Below are 21435 nucleotides of genomic sequence, written 5' to 3' on the forward strand. Positions count from 1 at the left end.
TAAGGGTTTTTAGTCCAGCAATAGTTAACCCATGGTGAACATACACAAAATTAAAGAGTACATTGACATGGTAATAAAAATTTACCAGCTCTTCACCGGTGTGTTTTTCCTCCTCCACCGTCTAGATGACGGCAGTGCAACCGTTTTCTCCGTCATCTCTGGCTTCTTCTCCTTCTCCGCTAATTCTTCATGTTTCCATTTTTCTGCTTCTTCCAAGCTACTGCTACTACTAACTTTATTCTTATGTTTATCTCTGTTAATAATCTCAATTTGTTTATCTTCGTCTTCTTCATCTTCGTAATATTAGTCTTCTTCCTTCTTGAAATCTCCATGATTCTCAAGATTCTTTCTCGGTCTTCCTCTTCGTCTGAGAGTCCGACGGAGATGAAGCTTCTGCTACCGTCTCCGTCAGTGATGGGTTCCTTTATTATCACAAACCTTCTCTTTCCATCAGCTTACGTTTTTTTTTTTTTTTTGGTGTAAATCAGCTTACGTTTTTCACAGAATATAATATTTTTGAACAGCTTATTTGTTTTTGATATCTTCAAGAACAGTCACAGAAAATATCTTCAAGGGCTATTATTTTTCTCATGCTTTTTTTTTTTAATGTTTACAGAAAGAAAGAAATACACGTCTTTAATATCAAAAGTCACCCACTTTTTGGACTTGGGATAAAAAATTTAGAAGAAAAAGTAGATTTTGAGTTTGTCCATTTGGTTATCTTTTCTTCAAACATTATCCACCATTATAAAACATATATGTATGACATATACACCAACATAATGTACTATATTATTGGAGTTAGGTATTCATATATTATTGTCAAAGATTAAATTGTAAAGCTTCAAAGATTGAAATTTGTAATCTAGTATGTGAAGAATATTGCCACCCTATCACAACTGGTTGCTAGCTGCAATTTGTGTGTTAAGTTTAAGCTTAATGAAAGCTTCCGAATCCATAATAACAACCTAAATATATAGAGTTTTAACTTAAAAAAAGAGATATATATAGAGTTTGTTGTAAGTCCTGGTGTTATTTCATTTTCAAAATCGTCTTCTTCTTCTTTAGTTATCATATCTGAGAAAAACAGGGAGACTGCATATGTGATCAGTGTTTAATTTAGTAGTATATTAATTAAAAACGCATATTCAAACCGTTACATTCTTTCTATTGGATAAAACAAATGATACTGTCAACGACGTAGTAGCTTGGCAAAAAAAAAAGGACAAAATATATGACCCAACAGAAACGGCACGATGTTCACTTTTTTTAACATTAGTTTAATTCTCAACAACCTACCGTTTTAGAAAAACATAAGGAGAACGCAAGTCGTTTTAAGTGAAAATGACCCAGCGAATTGGCTTTTGGTCCCAAAAGAGGATAAGATCATCATCACGTGATCGAAAGTCAGAATAGCCCTTATCTTCTTTCTCCTTCCTCCCGTCGGATCATAACAAGAAGAAGACAATTCAATCCTCTTTCCGTAACTCTTTCCTGATTTTTTTTTTGGGATCATTTTCTCCTGTTTTTCTTTTCGAGATTTCACCAAATACAAATTTATATATATTCGATAAAGACAAAGCTTATTCTTGTCTTTTTTTTGGGACAACTTATTTTTGTGCTGTAATAAAAATCAAACTGGGCTTTGTCGTAAATCTTTGCCACACGATCTAATAAATCCTCCTTGGCCGTAGAAAATTTCCCTTAAAAAAAAAAAAGAAATTGGGAGATGCAGACAGGAAGATGAATATGAAGCGCTAGTTGTATTGTATTTTGTTTGTGCAAAACCATCAGATTAAGATTTAAGTGTGGAGTTTGTGGATGCAACATCTTCTTGGGGTCAGCTTCCTTTCTTTTCTCCTGATTTTTCTGAGAATATTCTAATTTTTCTTCTTCTATTTTTAAAAGTTAGTTCCTTTTTGTGCTAGAAAAGTTAGTTTTATAAATCTGCAACATCTCTCTCTCTCTCTCTTTTTTTTTTCTTTTAATTTCTGTTTCACATGGATCAATCAATCTCCTCAGTTTTCAAATAGATCATTGGATCTTTGTTAAATTTTTTTCTCTGTTTTTGGGGAAATAAGTAAAGTTTCATTCTTTACATTCTTTCTTTTTTTTTTTTTTTGATTAACCATCTCTCTGTTTTTAGGAAGTAAGTAAAAGTTTGAATCTTTTACATTCTTTGTGATGAATGAATGAATGAATGATTCTCTTTTCTCATTTTTTTTGATGTGATTCAAATTTTATGCAGCAAAGAACATAAACAAACGTGTGATGATGCTAAACATTTGGATTCAGTGAGAAATAGGAGATTGGTTTTTGGTTCTTTTCTTAATAATCATGGTGGAGCCTTACGAGACACGTAACAACAACAACAACGGTCAGATGGTTAGGTACCAGAGTTACAACCATCACTATCCCACAATATCATCATTGCCATTGCTGGATTTGAGAGTGTTCTATGTCAGAATCAGCAACTTCAAGGTGGATGATTCCACACCTGAGGTCCTCACAATCACCCACGTCCCTCTTGATCCAGACTCTCTCCTCGAGATCAACGGCGTTCGAATGAGCATTCACTCCGAAGGAGTCTCCTCTCAGCTGAGGCGAGATCGCGTTGATAAGAAATCAGAGGAAGCTACGTTCATCAGCACGGACAACATCAGGCTATCTGGTAGTGTTAAGTTTGAGGTATGCGACAAAGATGAGCTTGTTTTGTCTGGAACGCTGGAGATGTCTGGTAGTAATGGTTTCACAGGGGAGTCTGCTAAGCACAGTGTGAAGCGGTGGGGGATGAACTGTGAAGCTGAGATCACTGCAGGGTCTGGTTTCTTGAAGGAGAAACACATTGGTTGTTCCGAGTTGTCATCATCTCCGTTACCGAGTATTGAAGTGTACGTCACTGGTTGCTTCTCAGGAACACCTATTATCTTAACCAAGACGCTGCAGCTTGGTTACAGGAAGAAGCACAGTAGAACGAGTGCGCTGGATTCGATTCCTGAGTATGAAAGCGGTGATTCTCAGAAAGGTAGCTCATCTGAGCTTGATTTTCAGGTAAGTTTCAAATTGCTGTTTCTCAAGATTATAATTATAATGGTTTGTTTGTTTCTATCTTCAAGACACATTGAATGCTTTACCTAGGATATGAGTCTTGTTATTAAGTTTTGTTCATGGTTGTGAGAATTTCATATCTTGAGACATGTGTGTACTTTTAGGAAGATAATTCGTTTTAGATATTGAAGTGGACCAAGTTTGTGATAAATGATCATGTGATGTATGGGGTCTGACACGTTTTACAAGTCAGTAGATAGCTCTCTCCCCCTCCCATTTGTCTGTTGTCTTGATTTTTAATATCTGAATTCTTATCCTTTTCTGTCTGCTACAGTCAGTTTTGAGGACTCATTGGTTGAAAAATCCTGATTATCACAATATAACTTTAGTTTATGCTTAAACTTACTCTGGATAATGTAAATAGTGTTTCCTTTTAACTATATTCTTAAGTGTTTATATCTTCCTCATGGAAGTGTAGGCACCACTATGAGATACAATCCGAAAGAGTTGTTAAGATTGGGGCAATAAAAAGTACCATTAGCCTCTCTTCTACTGAATGTTCATTGTATTCTTTGCTTGACTATCTCTATAAATATTGTTTCTGTTGCTGAGTTGTTCTTTGGCAGTGTTTTGTCCTAAGTATGGGACTTCTTTTTTTTTTTTGTCTTTTGTGCGTGTGTGTGTGTAGGTAACAGAATATGGAAGCTATAAACAAGAGTATGAAGGAGAATACGGTGACATGTATATGGGAAGAGAGTACGCAGATGGTGAAGATGGTGAAATGTCGTGGTTCAATGCGGGTGTGAGGGTTGGTGTGGGAATTGGTCTTGGTGTATGTGTAGGTCTGGGCATTGGGGTTGGCCTTCTTGTGCGTACCTATCAATCAACCACCAGAAACTTCAGAAGAAGGCTTATATAGTCTTCTTCACTCAAATCACCTCCTTAAGCATCTTCTCCTTTGTCTCTAACTCCACTCCATTGCAGATCTCTTTTTGACTGATAGTCTAATACCTAATACTGCTGTGTAGTAGCATAATCTTTCTTCATATGTGTGTTTTTTTTATCTTTGTGCCTTAAAATTTTGAAAGGAATCATTGTCTCTTTTTTCTTGTTTGTTGAGATTCAGACTGAAAGAAACAAAGTTTGTTATTGGTATTTGCCTGCTTCCTGTAAATATAAAAATGCTTTTGAGTGTAAAGTTCTTGGCTTCACTTACAAGCCCTGCCAGAGTTACTTATAATAAACACACATCCTTTTATTTAATCAGAGCATGAAAGGGATGGTAGGTAGTTCACAATCCTGACATGTCACCTGGCTTCAAATTTTTTTTTTACTTGAAAGTTTCCAAATGCTTATGAGTTGATTGGGATGTTGAACAGCTAAATTTGACATTTCTCTATGAAATCAATATAATGGAATTTTTGAAAAATAAAATAAAATGTCTAAGGTAATTATGAGGTTACTGCTAGGCCTGAGACTTATTATCCGAGATCCGGATTCGATCCGAAATCCGCTCCGGATAAGTTTCGAAAATGGGATATCTGGGGTGTCCGGATCTGAATCCGGATAGTAAAATCTTGGATCCGTCCAAATTCAATCCGAATCCGAATCCGGATATCTTAATTTTTAGGTCCGGATATCCGGATCCGTATTTTTAAAACACATTAAATTTTTAAATTTCATTAATATTTATATTTGATATATTAATATTTATACATGAATTAATCTTATAATATTATATTTTAGCTTTTACAATATTATAGACATATATAAATATATTTATAAATATTTAATTTATATATTATATTAAAAAATTAGTATTTAAAAAAAAATATTATTTTTAATTATTTTTACGGATCCGGATCAGGATATCTGCGGATAATAGAATATCGGGACGGATATCCGAAATCCGGATCCGAATATTAATTTTATGGATCCGACAGATCCGGATCCAGGTAACCTGAATTTCCTGGATATACGGATCCGTCAGGCCTAGTTACTACCGATAGAAAGCTAAGAAGATTGAGCACTGTATCAATGATTGTGCAACTTCATCAATAGCCCTAATCCAATATGTCGATCACATACAGGTGAGTTCTCAGAGAAGCTGCAAAACAGAAACAATCTACACAAAGATCAAATTCACAACCGCGCTAGTCTTCTAAAATATCTCATTATTAATTTGATTAAAAAACCCCATGGGAAAATAAAACTAATCAAATTATAAAAGTTTATAGAATAAAATCATATTTGATTCCCAAACAAACTTTTCAGGCAATGTATGTCATCAGCAATAACAACAACACTGTTGTAATATAATATCATTCTCCAAAAACATTTCTGATGATGATTTTTCTTAATGACAAAGACTCCAAAAAAAAAACGACAAGAGCAATAGTGTTTTGTAATGGTTCAACGACGTTGTTGACTGAAAAGAGAACGGCTGATGATACCAGTAGCTTCCAGGTAACGATCAACACATCTAGAGATGCAGCTGCTCTCACCACTGCTAAGGCTTGATCCTGGCTTCGTTATGCATTTATCAAAGCATTTTTCTCTCATGGTCTCGATGAGCTCCTTGGCGTAAGCTTCAGCGAGCTGCGCCTGAATTTGTTCCATCAGTGCCTCCGGAGATGGAGAAGCACCCATCGGCGGCGACGATGACGAGTAGGAGTCCATTTACTCTTTTTTTTTTTTTTCAAAGTCCTACTAAGATCTCGATCCAAAAGAAACACAAATAATCTATATAAGTACACAAATTGGCAAGTAGAATCAATCATTGAGTCGATATTCAACTAAACGAGAGAGGTAATCCAAGATAATACCGTATAATTCAATGAGAGCGACGATGAAAGAAAGATCAGTTGTTCTTGAGCGGAAGATATGTTGTTTTCCCTTTATTTTGGGTATCTAGGGTTTCTCTCTTGACGGGCTTATCATATTATTTTAGTGGGCTCGGATTAAATAAAAGATTAGGCCCATTTGGGATTAACTATTGACTGACAAATACAGAAGAAAATGGAAAAGCGTGGTTTTTGGACCTTTGGTGTTTTTCCAGAGTTTATTCTTTCTTACCAAGGAAGTTACAATTGTTCTTCAAGTTTCTTAGTTAATCTCGGCTACTTCTTTGTTTCGCTGGACTTTTGTCTTGGGAGTTTTGAAAACTGTTTGTTTAGGACTTTCCCCAGTATATTAACACAAATTTAGACCACAAAAAAAAAAAGGGAAAAAGAAGCAATTGTAATGTTAACTTCTTTTTTTTCAGAGGCAAAATTGAGGCTAAGAATCCTTTTTTTACAAACATCTTGCGAGTCACTTGGATGAATAACCTTATCAGAATGCGAGAACAAGTTCAATTCAAGAAAATAGGTTCCTTGCTCATGCAGCGGATCAATGAACTAATTGTAAAGTCTCTCTTTGCGACAAGAGTTGATTCGATCAAATAAATCATACAAATAATACTCCAATGCCTGTTTGTTTTGCTAAACAATCTGCAACGCCGTTTGATTCTCTATGCTTGAACTTGTATTTTGTCCGATCAACAGAAAGATTACAAGTAAAACCTCAAAAACCAGGCAAAAATGAAAGGTCAGCGATTCCTGAGGGAAGACTGGCAATGTTATTTAGAAGAGCGAGTCTGTTCTTTCTCACTCTTTCTTCCTCCTGCAGCAACCAGTTATAAAAGTCAAAACCATAAAGGCTCTCTCTCTAATTGAAAACTCGAGCATAATGTGTGAACAAACAAAAGTTTCAACTTACCACCATCACAAACACATTGTTGAAGAAATCCTCCAGCGGCTCCACCAACTGCGTCGATATCTCAGTGAACTCCTCGATTCCTATGCCTTGAAACAAAATTGGAAGCAGTGAGAGAAATTTGAGTTTGTATGATTGAACCATTCCGGTATTAGAGAAGGAAGTTGAATTACCACTGTGAATTCGATCTTTGATGGAGGTGTAAATGCTCCACAGCTCTTTCTCTTGGGAAGTCTCAAATACACTCTCATCCACCTGATTTTTTTTTGCATCACTCAATGTTAGAAGCTGCAAGTTTCACAGATGCTCTTTCGCCATTTTATCAGACAGCAACTTCAAATACCTCAACTCCAACATCAACATCTTTCCCACGGACAATTCGTGTGGGACGAGAATATGCTTCCACTATCTTCGGAAAGATCTCACCTTTGCTTAGCTTTTCCATCTGCAATGCAAGGCATCAGCAAAATTTTAGCTTCTTAATGAGCAAAGTCAATACGGTTTGAGCCTATCTACTGCGTAACAACGTTCAAGGTTTAGTGAACCACCAGCACATTGAGAGGAACCAATTGCTATAAGTAACAGATAAACCTCCCTTTGTAAGACTACCGTGCTACTGTAGGAACCCGTTTACTTTTTTAAGGCCATAAACCAATCCCAATTTCTGCTAACAGATGAGAAAACACCATCTTCCTTACCAATACCACTATCCAGTCTGGTTTCTAGTCTCTATTACTAGATAGCAGATGAGCTTCGATTAATTAAAAAGTGATCAAAGCGGTATAATACCCTAGCTTGTAGGAGAGTGATGCACACATGCTTCTCAATTATCACCTAATCCTATATCTAATCTGCTATTGGGATCATATTTCAGTTCAATTACCTTGTATGCAGTTCGTGCTGCCAGACAAGGATCATTTCCACGCTCTGCTAGGACAGACCTAACTACTTCAGGGCTTACTCCGTTGTCAACCTGTAAAAAGGTTTGAACAAAAAAATCACACACTAAGATTCTTTAGTTTAAAGAGCCAAGGAGCTGTGTCTAAAAGAATTAGAAACCAAAAAGATAAGAATCAGGAAAAGTTGCACAAACCAGAAGCTGTTCCAGTCTTCGAGTAACAAATTGATACACCTAAAAACAATAAAACAGTTAAATTATATCAAGAACATTTTTTCAGATGATGGCTTGCAACCTGTAAATGGGGAAACAATATTTTGGCCCAACTCAACAGCTATGGGACTACTTGATTCTTACATCGTCTAGGGTGTTTGCCTCAACCTTTATTGGTTGTACGCTGGCTGCAATATCTAGAGCATGTTTGAAGTTGACATTTTTATCCTTCTCGACCAAAATCTGAACCTGTAGCATACGTTATTGATTGGCATCCATAAGGCCCATGCAGCCATAAAATGACAACTCATAACTGCTTTTTTATAGATCAGAACATCTACAAACTTACTAAGCCATAAGATATTCTTCTAAGGCCAAATGGGTCATTTGTTGAACTTGGCTGGCAACCAGCAGCAAATAGACCAACGAGGCTATCCAATCTAGAAACAAGCATAAGTGTTAGTATATATGATCATAATAATATCAGAAGTATATGTAATTTAGCTCTGCACAATTCAGCAACAAGGTCATTTTGGAATAGAAAGAGATTGGAGGGACGCTTAAAGTTTAAGCTTTCACATTACCTATCACCTATTGCCAAAACCATTCCTGCATCTGTTTTAGGGATGACATCTCCGGAAAATCTAGGAAGTGTGATTTCCAGCAAAGCTTCTGCAATCTGCACCCAAGAGGAAACGATTGTTGTACAATAAATACCACATGCTAATAGATGTATACCATAGTACGCTAGTAGCTAAATAAAGACTAGTAACTATTTTTATACAAACGAAGCAGCCACAAGTCCATTACCTGCTCTGAATAGCCATCTCGGAGAGCATAATGACGAGCCATTATTCCTGACAGCGACGTAAATTCTGTAACCACAGAAGTTGCAAGGTCTGACAGAGCAAGTGAGGCAGCCTCCTCCACAACTGGAAGCAGGTCTTCATCAACTTCGAGGGCTAAACAAAGCTTAGTTACCATCTTTTCTAGACGGTTCATCTTATCCAGCATCGTCCCCAGCTTTTCCTAAATATTCACATAAACATGGATGAAAAGCTTGTGTTGTATGTGCTACTAAATTCAATGACATCGCTTGTGTTTATTACTTGTACGAGTACTGAACCACTAAAACCGCTGTGAAACTTACGTGGAAAAGAATTCCCTTAAGCTGATCTCGAAATTCAGAAAACCTTTTCCTTGTGTCCACCTCATAGAAGAACTTCGCATCTTCATAGCGTGCCCTGTAAAAGTCAAGCATGGCCATTGGATGCTTTAGACTTGGTCTAGATCATCTATCAATTGAGTAACGATTTTAGTCACTTATTATTACACATCTCAACCTGAGAACTGCTTCATTTCCTTTCCTCACCACATCCTCATTAATTGCACCATTAGCAACCTAAAGCAAGTCACTATCTTTCGTTAGCTATTAACAACTTGTTGTGCCATTTCAAAAAGCATGCAACAGAAGAAAATGCAAGGCCAGAGTGTCGTACAGCAATAAAGTAAGGCAATAGCTTTCCACTCTCATCAGTAATGGAAAAATATTTCTGGTGCTTCTGCATAACCTGGAGGGTTACAGTATAATAAGGCAACGAATTAGATATGCATACTTGACAGAGAGTTAAGAGAAATTATGAGCAAATTACACGGTATAAAAAGCTTACAATAGTTAATAGCTCATCTGGTAATTCTAAAAATGATTCCTTAAACTTTCCAATTAATGGCACAGGAGCTTCGACGAGATTTGCAACCTGGAGAACACCATGAATTAAACTAACTTCGTTGTAAAGATGTGAAGATAATGTCTTGGAGCCATTTTAGAGAATATCACTGATAACGCCATAAGTTACCTCATTAAGTAAGTTCTGCTGGACAACAACTCGCCCATTAACACTTTTTGCTAATGCATTTGACTTGTCAAGAATGATTTTCTTCCTTTCCTGTAAATTATGTTAACAAATCACATAGATCCATAGATAGAAATCTAAAAGAAAAAAAAATTGGCCATCCTGCTGAAAGTAAAAAAAAAATGAAAAATTTGAAACAATGGTTAGAGAAGAATATATGAAGGGCATGCCTCAATCTCAATATTGATTCCAGCATTCCTCATAGTATCTTCATAGGACTCTGCAGTATCTACCTGCCAATAAGACCATAAAATGCACATTTAAAGCATGAGATCCAAATATGCCTATAGACGAGTCCACGACGGTGCAGACTAAATTCATACCAACAGTGTCGCTGAAGCAGTGTTGCGAAGTCCAAAAGAAACATTTCCACTGCATTTTGAAAACGAAACAAATATTAAAAAAAAACTAATATTTCATTTAGAAATAATATTGAAATCCAAACTGCTAGAGGAAGATAACGATATGCAAAATATTTAATTAAGAAGCGTGGATACTCGAGTGTAGCCAAGTAAACATACCTTGTGTTGCCAGCAAAGCAGAATGGTACAACCAGATCCCCATGTAAGGCCATAACCCAGCGAACTGGCCTGCTAAACATTACGTGCTTACCAGAAGACAAATAGCAGTAATTAAAATCCTTGTTTTACTATTGAGCCTATGGCTATATAAACTAATAAATGAGTATCTCGTTTAATGTTACATACTGACGAGTTCCAGCGCATTGACTTTGGGAACGATATTTTAGCCAGTATACCTGGTAATTCTTCTGACAGGACCTACAATACACAAGATCACAAAAATTGTATCCTTAGCAAATTAATTGTAGTTTTCCTTTGAGGAAAAACTCAAATGCCAATATAGTGAAGCACAGGTCTTGGAACGCTAAAACTACAAGCTCACCTATTAAAACGAAGAAGGAAATGTGAACATTAATAATTTGTTAAACTAGGATATAAAAATGTCAAGTAGATTTCTCTGTCCTAATTCATAAAACATGAAAATAATAGTTCCTAAGCTCAACATGAGGAGTCAAGGAAGAGAACCTCCAACGCAAGTCGAGCTGGCTGTGTAACTCGTGCGTGAACATATTCTGTCTTCCCTGAAAAAAAAAAGACAAAAAGATGAAAAATGAAAAAAAAAGCTAAACAAAGAAAGCAGAACAGGGAATTTGCTTATGGAGATGCACCAACCGTCAACTTTTCTGTACAATTTTTCCAACGGAACGCCATATCTACGGCTAAAACCATCTGCAGCCTGGCAAATTAGAACACCGAGAAATTGATTACATATCTTAAGGCAGTCAATGCTTGCTAAAAAACACAAGCGTATCTAAAGGCCAGTGTATAAGTAATTCATATGCTTTTTCCTTCAATTCCAGCACTGTCTACCAAAATACTTTCAATAGTCAATTTAATTAGCCTAGCCGTGCCTGAGGAGCAGAAAGGACCAAAGCGAAAGAAAAACCTTTGTAGGATTTCCTTGATCATCAAACGCTTTAGACGCAGGGGGTCCTCGAACTTCAACCTCCTCTTCCAGCTGCTTAGGGGACATAGCATCAACTAGAACCTGAAAAAGGGGCTGTCAGTTTAAACTGCTCTAAGAAGAAGAATGCGTTCCAAAAAGCTTCAAGACTTTCATGATTTAACACAATAACCCACAACCCAAAAACTTCAGATAGGTTTCTTTAAATTTTACATTCTCACATAAAATACAAGGGGACAACAATCTCAAAGAATAAACAGGAAGATTTGGTGTCAACCAGCACTTTATCTGTAAGATTGGATTTATGTTGTTATAGAGCTGACATTGTAGCAATAACATGTAAAAGTGAGACATATTATTAATTACCACTAGCCTACGAGGTGTGCCAAATGCTTTCACAACGCCATGCCGCAGTCTTTGGTTCTCTAACAATTGTACGACTAAAACCCTGAGCTGCACGATTAACAAGGATTATTACTCGATGCCCAATCTATCAGAAGAAAGCTAACACAAAAGTCCCTATGAGTCAGCGATAGAGGGAAATTTTAAGTTTCTCGAAATGAAGTGAAAATATACTTGTTCGCTAGCATTGATAACATCTGGAGGTGGCATCTCTTCAGTCCCTATCTCAATGATAAATGATCTTGGATCCTCAGGAACCTGTGACGATTGAAAACAACATAAACAACAAAAGAGGAAACCATATCTTATTTAACAACTTCAGAAATGTTTTCATAACAGAACATATGAACAACTAGTACTGAAGATATTAGCGTCACAAGAATATTTCGCCGACTAATATCCCACGATTAATCAAAAATGAAATAATCAGCAACAAGGCTCCGATTGTAAATTCTCAAATTAGAAAAGAGGGACAACCTTTTCAGCCACATTTTCCAAAGCTGCTCCGTGGTGAATGGGAGGAATATGTTCAGAGGCAACACCAAGAGGATGTCCAAGAGATTCACGTGTCTTTAACCACAGTTGGGCACATTGGCGAGCCAAGCTATTCTTTCAAAAATGATGCATAGAATCACAAATAAGCACATATTTACAAGTAAAAACTTGTTTAAATCATTTCAGTAATACACTTTCAGAAAACTGGAACAGATCTTACCTGCGCATTCGACCAAAATAACGAGCACGTTCAGTTACACCGACGAAACCTCTAGCATCTAAGATGTTAAAAGCGTGAGATGTCTTCAGTAGCTGGTCATACCTAGCACATGCCCCCAAGCAATTTTGTTAAATTCAAGAGGCAGTAGTTAAATATAAAGAAGACAATGGACGACCATAAGCATGTGATAAACATACGCAGGGATTGGAAGGCCTAAGGCAAGCAAGGAACGTGCTTCTTCGTCAAAAGAATCGAAATGCTTTTGAAGACGGTTCACGCTAGCATGCTCAAGATAATATGAGCTCATTTCCTTCCTGCAAACACCCAAATATCAGTCTTGAAACAGGATTACACAGGATAATTTTGATACTGTATGATGAAATATCCACAAGTCTTTTACTCATTTTCCAAGAAAAGTTCCCCGTAAGTGATTCCATCAGCATATAAAATCTTCTTGAAATGGTCAACTTCCTGTCAGTTAACACAAAAGGCTAATTTAAGGCAAACTAAAAGAACCTAAAAGGAAAAATGTGTGCATCCTTGATAAAAGAAAGATAAAGTAAGAAAGAGGGTACAAAACTGACCTGAAGCAACATGAGGATGCGCTCAAGGCCATAAGTTATTTCAACAGATACTGGAGACAGCTGAAGGCTTCCAGCCTAGAACGAAGCAAAGTTTAGAATTGTCGTTCTAGATAGAGAGTAAAAGGTAGAATTTACCCTAATCTACATTTGATTTTTAGAAATGTTTTAACATAAAATGAAAAATTACCTGCTGGAAGTAAGTAAACTGAGTGATTTCCATACCATCCATCCAAATCTCCCAGCCCAATCCCCAAGCACCAAGCACCTGTAAGTCATTCAAATGAACAGACACTGCCACGCTCTAAGCCCTCTCTGACAATATAGTGAGAAATGGAAAACCTCGTATTATGAATTTGACAAATTACCGGACTCTCCCAATTGTCTTCGACAAACCGTATATCGTGTTGAGTCACATCAATTCCTATAAAGGGAGTACAAGAAATAGTAGTAAGCAGAAATACCGAGAGGGAGTTTCCTCCAGAGATGCACCATAAAGACAACCTTATCATAACCAAATAGTTACCAGCATAAGGAGAAAAATTCAAAATAGTATTGTGCATATACAAGTAACATTGAAAGTCTCAAAATTTATGTTATAACTGAGACATAGCTTAGGTGGAAGCATTTCAAGGGGAAAGAAGTTTGCGAGTACCTAAAGCAGAGAGACTGTTGATAAAGAGGTCTTGAGAGTTCCCAGGATCAGGTTTCAAGATGACCTGAAACTGAGTGTGCCTTTGAAGCCTATTGGGATTCTCTCCATATCGACTATCGTCAGGACGAATGCTAGGCTCAACATAGGCAACATTCCATGGCTCAGGGCCAAGAACCCTCAAAAACGTGGAAGGATTCATAGTGCCAGCTCCAACCTTAAAAGACAAGTTAACAAATAATGAGAATAGTCAATCCGAGAGATAGTGTAATTTGGGATACTAACCTCGGTGTTGCTGGGCTGCATAACGGCGCATCCAACAGAAGCCCAATACTCCTGAAAAAGAGTAGAGAATGTATCAAGGTTTACGGGAGCTCTGTGAAGAAGGATGATAGGAGAGTGAAAGAAGTTTGTTATGAAGAGGATGAATCTTCTTCACATTAATTCACTATGGTTCTGTTTATATATATACACGTTAAGATTAGCTAACGTACACCCTAACCATATAACTGACTGCTAACATGCGCATAAATGCATACACATATCTAATCTCGAATGATTAAGAGTGAATTGGGGAGAACGAACCTGGAGGCGTTGAATTGCTTGTTGGAATGTAGGAATAGAGACGGAGTTGCTGTCATTATCATCGGGCTTGCGATGGGAAGGGTGATGATGAACATTGGAGGAGACGGCGGTGCGGTGAAATCGGCGGTAAGGGGATCGAGGAAGGTAGCGAGGGAGGTGGAGGAAGCGAGGAGAGGCGTGAGGACGGAGGAAGGAGGAGATGATGAGAGGGAATGAGATAGAGAGGATGGCCATGAATGAGCGAATACTTGGAAGGTTTATCCGAATGCTGCTGCTGCTGCCCCCCCCCCCCAATGATTTTGGGTTTTTCGTTAGAGAAGAGAGACGACCCGGTTCATTTCGATGCCAAACCGAATAAAAATCAAAAATCTTTAACCAAAGTGTTCGGTTCGGTTCGGTTCGATTCGTGGAGATTTATAGTAGATTTGAATATATTAACCGAACCGAACCGATAGTGTTACCCGAACAAGAGTTGTTTGGTTCACTACTTGATTAAGATTTTATTCTTAACCGCAGCACTACTCTCAACGTTTTCTGTTAGCGATTTATTTGATTATGGTATGTCATAGGCCAGAGCATTGAAAATCTGAATTAAAACCAATTCGAAAATATTTGCAAATATCTGATTTAAAATCAAATTATTTATTTACAAGTATTTAGTTGGATTTAAAACTATTTTACGCAACAAAATGGAAACCGAAAAAAACCGATCTGAATAGACTCAAACTCGAAAAACTAATTCGAATAGATTCGACCCAAAACATGAATACTGAAAACTATGACTCCATATATTATATTTTATATGTTCTGGTATATGATTTAGTTGCAAATTATATAAAATTTTATTTAGAAATGTTTAAATTCAATTATTAATAGTTATTGTTATTTTATAAAATTTAAAATAATATGACAAATTTTGATAGGATTTAAATATTTTGGGTCCTTTCTAATCTTAAATATGCTTAACCCACTCAGATATGACACATACCCAAAACATAAGAGATTTTTAAAATAAATATTTTAATTATAAAACCAAAACGAAAAATGCCTAGTCTATAACAAGACTATTTTCTGAATTATATGTACGTACGTTGATTCTACTAATACTACTATGATTGGATTAGTGTCATATGAAAGTAAAACAACTAGCTAGTTCGATTCGTTATTGTTTTTGTAGACACGACGAGTAATCTTTGAAATAGATTGATTACTTGATTTGAAGAGGCAGTTTGCAAGTATAGGATAAATATTTGTACATGTACATTTACATCTATCATAGGATAAAGATCAAATATTAAGCTCTGACAATGCCGCCACAACCGCTTTTACAATAGACAAACTTGGACACAGACCTTCAAATCTTGGACACAGACCTTTATTTGAATGTAGATACAAGGAATGTCAGCTTTCTAGAAAATAATTTCACCACGGATTGGGATTAAAACCTTCCTCTGCACGATCCTTTTCTTCTGCGCGATCCTTTTCTTCTAAGGTATAGCCACATAACGTATGGTCATCCGCAGTGGAGATCCTCTAATCACGGTCTCTCATTAATAGAGAAATTTATGTAAAATTCTCTCAAATCTGATAATTAGTGAGAGGCTGTGACAATAAAATTTCCAAATGCAGAAGCTCTAACAATTGACGACAAAGAAGAGCACCATTCCACTGAGTCAGACAAGCAAAATGATCTATGTATATTGTTAGAAATGTTCATCGAGAACCAAAGTATAAATACAGACTCATATATTGGTTTTGATAGTCGGAAAATTCTGAAGAAAGCTCAGAAAATTTGCACAAGTTCATATCAAAGATTTAATAATCTCATATGTCCAGACATATTATAAGCAAATTCATCATTGCAAAAACTTCATTAGAAAAAGATTAAACAAAAAATAACTCAGAGAAGCTACTAAAAAATGTAGCGAAGGCAGACAATCTACATGGCATCAATTCAGACCGCCCGTCTGCTGTTATCTCATCATTGTTTCATCCAATTATAAACAACATAAGAATATTAAAAACCAAATTTGATTGCAAAAGAGACATTGGCATCAGATAATAAGCGGAGATTGTTTATCAACACTATTCTTCTGTGTGTTTTAAGCATAATATTAATCAATTCTTCATCTGCCAATATAATGCTACACCCAATAAAAATCTAATTACAAAAGAGAAAGTTTCGGTCGATTCATTTGACGCCAAAACAAAAGAAATTATGCAATGGGTTGGTAAGATAACCGTCTCGATCTATGCACCCGTTCTTAACTCATCTACCATTCTTGTGATTATACTCGCAGTGGGTCGATAAGTGGGTAAACAGATGCATTCATATCAATCGAAATCGAATAAATAAACATGTCAAACCACACTACAATCATCTATAAATGTACGCAGACAAAGAAACAATAATCATCATACCCCAAAGAGCTACTGTAGGCGAAAGTGTTAGATAGGTTGTGTGTTTTAAGAATCGAAAAGATCGAGATTTATATGTGTTTGTTTCTCACGATCTAGGGTTTCGTTTTAATGGACTCGGTTTAATGGGCCAGATAGTAACTAACTCGGTTCGCTTGAGTATGGTCCAATGGGATATTAAACGGGTATTCTTTTGATCCATTGTTTAGCAATTGTACTTCATACCAGTTAATTCCTCTTGCCAATGATAGGGACACAAATATTAAATAAATAATTATATTTTAGCTAAAACGTTACAAATTTTCTTGTATTTAAATAGATTTTTTCGTAAATATGTTTAGTGAATTAATATACCACCTAACCTATGTAGTTGTCCGCCAATTACGGATATAAATATTATATAAAAAATATATATGTACACTGTATTAAATTTAGAATAATTATTAAAATATTAAAAAATAATTTTAGCTTCCAAATAGTTTGAAAAAATAATTCAGTACTATATTTTTAGAAGTGTGAGGTGTATGTAAACAATGTACAAAACGTTATATCATTATCAAAAATGGTTTCATTAAATTCTACACAACTGGTTGGTTTATTTTTTCAGTTTCTCGTAATCATATATATTTTCTTGTTTATGTCCAAAAAACGAAAAATCAACTTTTACTTGTTTGGCAGACTTGTGGGTTTAGGGTGAACACGAATTTCCCTAAGAGACACAAAAGCATGGATAGATAACACACACAAACATCAATCATAATTATTTACTATTAGTCTATTACCAAACAGAAGATATTTTCGTTATAGTTACAAAAAAACAGCTGAAACATCACTGCTAATAAGTAGTATATGTTAAAGTTCAATTATATTAATTTTAACATACGTACGTGGTCAGTCACATTATTCTTTATACTTTGCAGAGAAGTAGAGATCTAGAGCATGAGAAGGTGGTTCTGGTGTACCACAACATACACGTGTTGATGCAAAGCATCAAACAAGTTATCACTCTAGCGGTGTTTACCTTTTAGAAGACTATTTGAAAGCTCAAAAGAGAGTTTTTACAATAACCATATGTACAACCTTCTGTGTGGTTATGGTGTTTGTTATGGTCACTTTCAGAAAGGGAAGAATTGGATCTTCCTATGGGATTCTTAACTGCAGGGTTCATCTTATTCTTTAAGTCTTGTGCTAATAGATAGAAATTAGTGATACTTCAATAATATCTAAATTGAAAAATATGTATTTTACATGATTTTGATCAAATGATTAACAAACTCGGCTGATAAGAAAAAAAAGATTTAACAAATTCACGATCAGTAAACCAAAAATATACTTTAAACATTTTATAATCATCATATTCTTTTATCTACCACCTCATTTAACTTTGATGCAGAGTAATTTTTTAGTCGCAAAATTACCATAAATTTGATGCAATATAACTAATGAATATTAATTTAATAATAAAAAATGCTGGTGGCATTACATATGCAATTATCACATTAACTCTTCCAACAAATATTGTGCACCTTCTTCCTATTTATCTTTTTCGGCCTCTCTTCTTTCTCTCATTATCATTTTCTCATCATATTTAACATGCATTGCTAATCGCTTCTTAATTTTATTACATGTTTCCCCCAAATATCTCTATCTCTCTCAAAATGGTAACACAAACTATATAATCAATGAACCAAAAACCTATCTTGGAATCATCATATCTACTATATTGTGGTTAGTTTGACTTAGATGCAAAACATTTTATAATCGCAAAGTTCTCACATGTTCCGTTGAATATAATCCGTCAAATCATGAAAGCTTGTATATTGAGCGACTAACGCATTGGTGTACATTGCAATACTCACGCATTTAAGTTGATATGTAACTAGCATGCTATTTTTATCTTTTAAATTAAACATATAACATTTTTATTGCAAATCTCTTATTATTCTCCAAAATTTTCTAATTTTCTCTTAAAAATGATTTATATGCTCTTATAATAATTTTAATATTCTGATAAAATGATTTTGTGAACCATGATAAATAATTTATATTGTTTAAATATTTAGAAATGATTATAAAGCATGTATGGACAACTTAACGACTTCACCAATGATCGACATGTAATAAAATTAATTGGATCTAAACTTAATTTTCACTTTTACATTTAATTAAAATAAATAAAATTTAAAAATCGTTGACCGATCAGATTATAACAATTTTCTTAAAACTTCACCAATGATCGACTCGCTAACAAAAATTACTTAAGTGGTTTCTCTTTTAATATACATTATGATTTATATTTTTGTAAATGATTTAAATGCTCTTATAGTAATTTTAAAATAATGATAAATTGATTTTGTAAGCAATGATAAATAATTTTCAATTTTAAAAACATTTATTAATGATTTATAAATCATTGTAAGCTTTATAAGACTCTAATAATTATTATATAATTATATGTGAATATAAATAAATATAAATTTATTATATTTATTTTTATATTTAAATTACGTTCAATATTTATATAGTTTATAAATATTAAAATAATTGAACAAACATTACTAGTCTTTCTATAATGTCTACAATTACTTATCATAAGTTATTATTCATAATATTTCTTAAATTATCTGGTAAGTGATATTAATTGGTACTAGCTTATCTTTAATTTTAAATTTAATTTAAATAAATAAAAATTAAAAATCATCAACTAATCAAATTATAAAAATTTGTTAAAATTTTATTAATGATCGACATATAAGCAAAAATCACTTAATTTAATATGTAGGAGGATAGAAGAAAAGGTGCACAATTTAAATTTTTAGTTGGTGTACACAAAAATTTAACTATAGTTGGTACAAGTGCACCCCATTTCGCTTAAGTAGCTTCCGTTTCGCCCCTGAATTCGAGGCTGGTTAGTCGTTTTGTGTATATAAAATGTTTTCTAATGGCTCGGTCAGTGAACTAACTACAATTATTCTGACTAAACAAAAACGAACACAAAACTCATCTTTTTGTTGTGAAACTTAGATTCTCTATATTATTAATGAATAAGTGTTCCCTTTATACAGGGGTTACAAAAGAGATAAATGGAAATACAATAATAGGAAAGAAATCATAAACATAAACGAATTAAGAAATATGCAAGTTGTAGTTGCCTCTCTCTCATTTCCAAGTCTCGCGGCCGCCTCCCTCTCTCTAGGATTGGGTCGTCTCTCTCTCTAAGTGTATGGGCCGGTTATGGACATCCACCAAGTGATTTATAACACTCTCCCTTGGATGCCATAACCATACATGGATTGTAATACGCTTAATGTTGCCTCATTAAAACCTTATCAGGAAAACCCAGTGGGACAAAACCATGATGAAAGAAAAAGAGTACAACACGTACTACTCCCCCTGATGTGAACCTCAGTGGAGGTCCTTCAGCCTACGCATCCCAATCTGATGCGTGAGCTTCCTGAACGTGCAGGTAGGAAGTGCCTTGGTGAATAGGTCAGCTGAATTGTCACTGGATCGTACTTGGACGACCTGGACCTCACCGGCTTTCTGAAGCTCGTGAGTAAAGAAGAACTTAGGCAATATGTGCTTCGTCCTATCACCTTTTATGTAACCGTCCTTGAGCTGAGCAATGCATGCAGCATTGTCCTCATACATCAGAGTTGGCTTTTTGCACTCGGCCATCCCGCAATCAGCTCGGAAGTGTTGGTCATCGACCTCAACCAAACACACTCGCAGTTGGCCTCATGTATGGCCAAGATTTCCGAGTGATTAGATGAAGTGGCCGCGATGGTTTGTTTCATGGAACGCCATGATATAGCCATACCTCCATGTGTAAAGACATATCATGTCTGTGATCGAGCTTGATGTGGATCTGATAAATAACCAGCATCAGCAAAGCCAACTAAACCATCTTTGTTATGGTTAGTATAATATAGACCCATTATTTGTGGGAGATTCATATCCAACATATTTTCCCATCCTCATCCTCTTCTAAGGATCCATCTTAGACGGCACATATATTTGTGGTGGCTTATCCAAATATCTCAAGATGTTATATGTCTGGCTCATGACCCGTAATAAATTTGAGATGAGAATATCTATGCTCACTTAATGGTCTGATGCTTATAGTTAAAATGCATGTAAATTCGTGTGTCCCCAAGCCTTGGACTGAGAGTTTAGACCTATGGGTAATGGCCAATACATATTTATAAAAGGATTCAGCCAAGCTATATATAGTATGGACATGTGCGGATTTGTCCTCACTGCCCCCTCATGGACATACTATAATCTTTAAGTGCTTTGGGACATAATGGCCTAATGAGTTTCCCTTGTGTTCATGCTACACACGTGAGATTCTATGAGATAACTCTTTGTGCCCTTTCTTATATCAATTTCGCATCATGTTTTGGACCAGGATGGCCAATCCGGTCATACCATAAAGTGTATAATTTCGTGGGTAAACCATTCTGGTTACCATGACTATTGCCTCTATCATACTGATCTTGACATAGTTTAGATCAATAGAGAATGCATGTATAGTTTTTTTTAGGCCTCATTATGGCCTTGGGCGATTTTATACATATATCTGAATGAACTCTTTGTTTCCTTCGCCCATTGTTTCAATATGGAAACCATTCATTCTTATATCTCTATATAATCTCAATGGGTTTTTCTGGGTGAATATAAAACATTTAAATGCTTGCCCTTATACATATCTGGCCATAGCTCTTAATGTGTACCATACCCGCAAATCATATTGGCGTTTTCAAAAA

General features: G+C 35.4%; 3 protein-coding genes across 7 annotated transcripts; 1 reads left to right on the forward strand and 2 right to left on the reverse strand.

Annotated features, from left to right (window-relative positions):
* Nucleotides 1-1415: 1415 nt before the first annotated feature.
* On the forward strand, nt 1416-4246 carry LOC106300619 (uncharacterized protein At1g01500-like). 2 transcript variants are annotated; one of them, XM_013736801.1, is made up of 3 exons: nt 1416-1839; nt 2249-3051; nt 3737-4246. In XM_013736801.1, exons 2-3 carry the CDS (start codon nt 2338-2340, stop codon nt 3965-3967), a joined length of 945 nt encoding a protein of 314 aa, XP_013592255.1. In that variant the 5' UTR covers nt 1416-1839; nt 2249-2337; the 3' UTR covers nt 3968-4246. The 2 variants fall into 2 exon arrangements, with proteins under 2 accessions (XP_013592255.1, XP_013592256.1); XM_013736802.1 differs by lacking the exon at nt 1416-1839 and adding an exon at nt 1995-2149.
* Nucleotides 4247-5280: 1034 nt separating this feature from the next.
* On the reverse strand, nt 5281-5970 carry LOC106298898 (mitochondrial import inner membrane translocase subunit Tim13-like). 3 transcript variants are annotated; one of them, XM_013735027.1, is made up of 2 exons: nt 5874-5970; nt 5281-5757 (listed from the first exon to the last, which is right to left on the reverse strand). In XM_013735027.1, exon 2 carries the CDS (start codon nt 5725-5727, stop codon nt 5461-5463), a length of 267 nt encoding a protein of 88 aa, XP_013590481.1. In that variant the 5' UTR covers nt 5728-5757; nt 5874-5970; the 3' UTR covers nt 5281-5460. The 3 variants fall into 3 exon arrangements, with proteins under 3 accessions (XP_013590481.1, XP_013590482.1, XP_013590483.1); XM_013735028.1 differs by having other exon boundaries at nt 5281-5764; nt 5874-5946; XM_013735029.1 differs by having other exon boundaries at nt 5281-5754; nt 5874-5922.
* A 459-nt stretch (nt 5971-6429) lies between these two features.
* On the reverse strand, nt 6430-14561 carry LOC106300636 (glycine--tRNA ligase 2, chloroplastic/mitochondrial). 2 transcript variants are annotated; one of them, XM_013736826.1, is made up of 34 exons: nt 14249-14561; nt 13949-13999; nt 13667-13880; nt 13380-13435; nt 13202-13279; nt 13015-13089; nt 12831-12901; nt 12628-12744; nt 12431-12532; nt 12193-12319; nt 11890-11973; nt 11680-11766; nt 11296-11397; nt 11022-11085; nt 10875-10930; nt 10536-10607; nt 10350-10435; nt 10152-10200; nt 9999-10061; nt 9772-9861; nt 9586-9672; nt 9415-9486; nt 9259-9317; nt 9066-9159; nt 8726-8944; nt 8500-8594; nt 8265-8355; nt 8060-8164; nt 7898-7936; nt 7688-7777; nt 7148-7249; nt 6978-7059; nt 6808-6893; nt 6430-6711 (listed from the first exon to the last, which is right to left on the reverse strand). In XM_013736826.1, the coding sequence occupies exons 1-34, from the start codon at nt 14480-14482 to the stop codon at nt 6613-6615; spliced, it is 3198 nt and encodes a 1065-aa protein (XP_013592280.1). In that variant the 5' UTR covers nt 14483-14561; the 3' UTR covers nt 6430-6612. The 2 variants fall into 2 exon arrangements, with proteins under 2 accessions (XP_013592280.1, XP_013592281.1); XM_013736827.1 differs by having other exon boundaries at nt 10350-10432; nt 14249-14560.
* Between the last annotated feature and the right edge of the window lie 6874 nt (nt 14562-21435).

The sequence above is a fragment of the Brassica oleracea genome, chromosome C6, assembly GCF_000695525.1.
Source record: "Brassica oleracea var. oleracea cultivar TO1000 chromosome C6, BOL, whole genome shotgun sequence".
Taxonomy (NCBI): Eukaryota; Viridiplantae; Streptophyta; class Magnoliopsida; order Brassicales; family Brassicaceae; genus Brassica; species Brassica oleracea.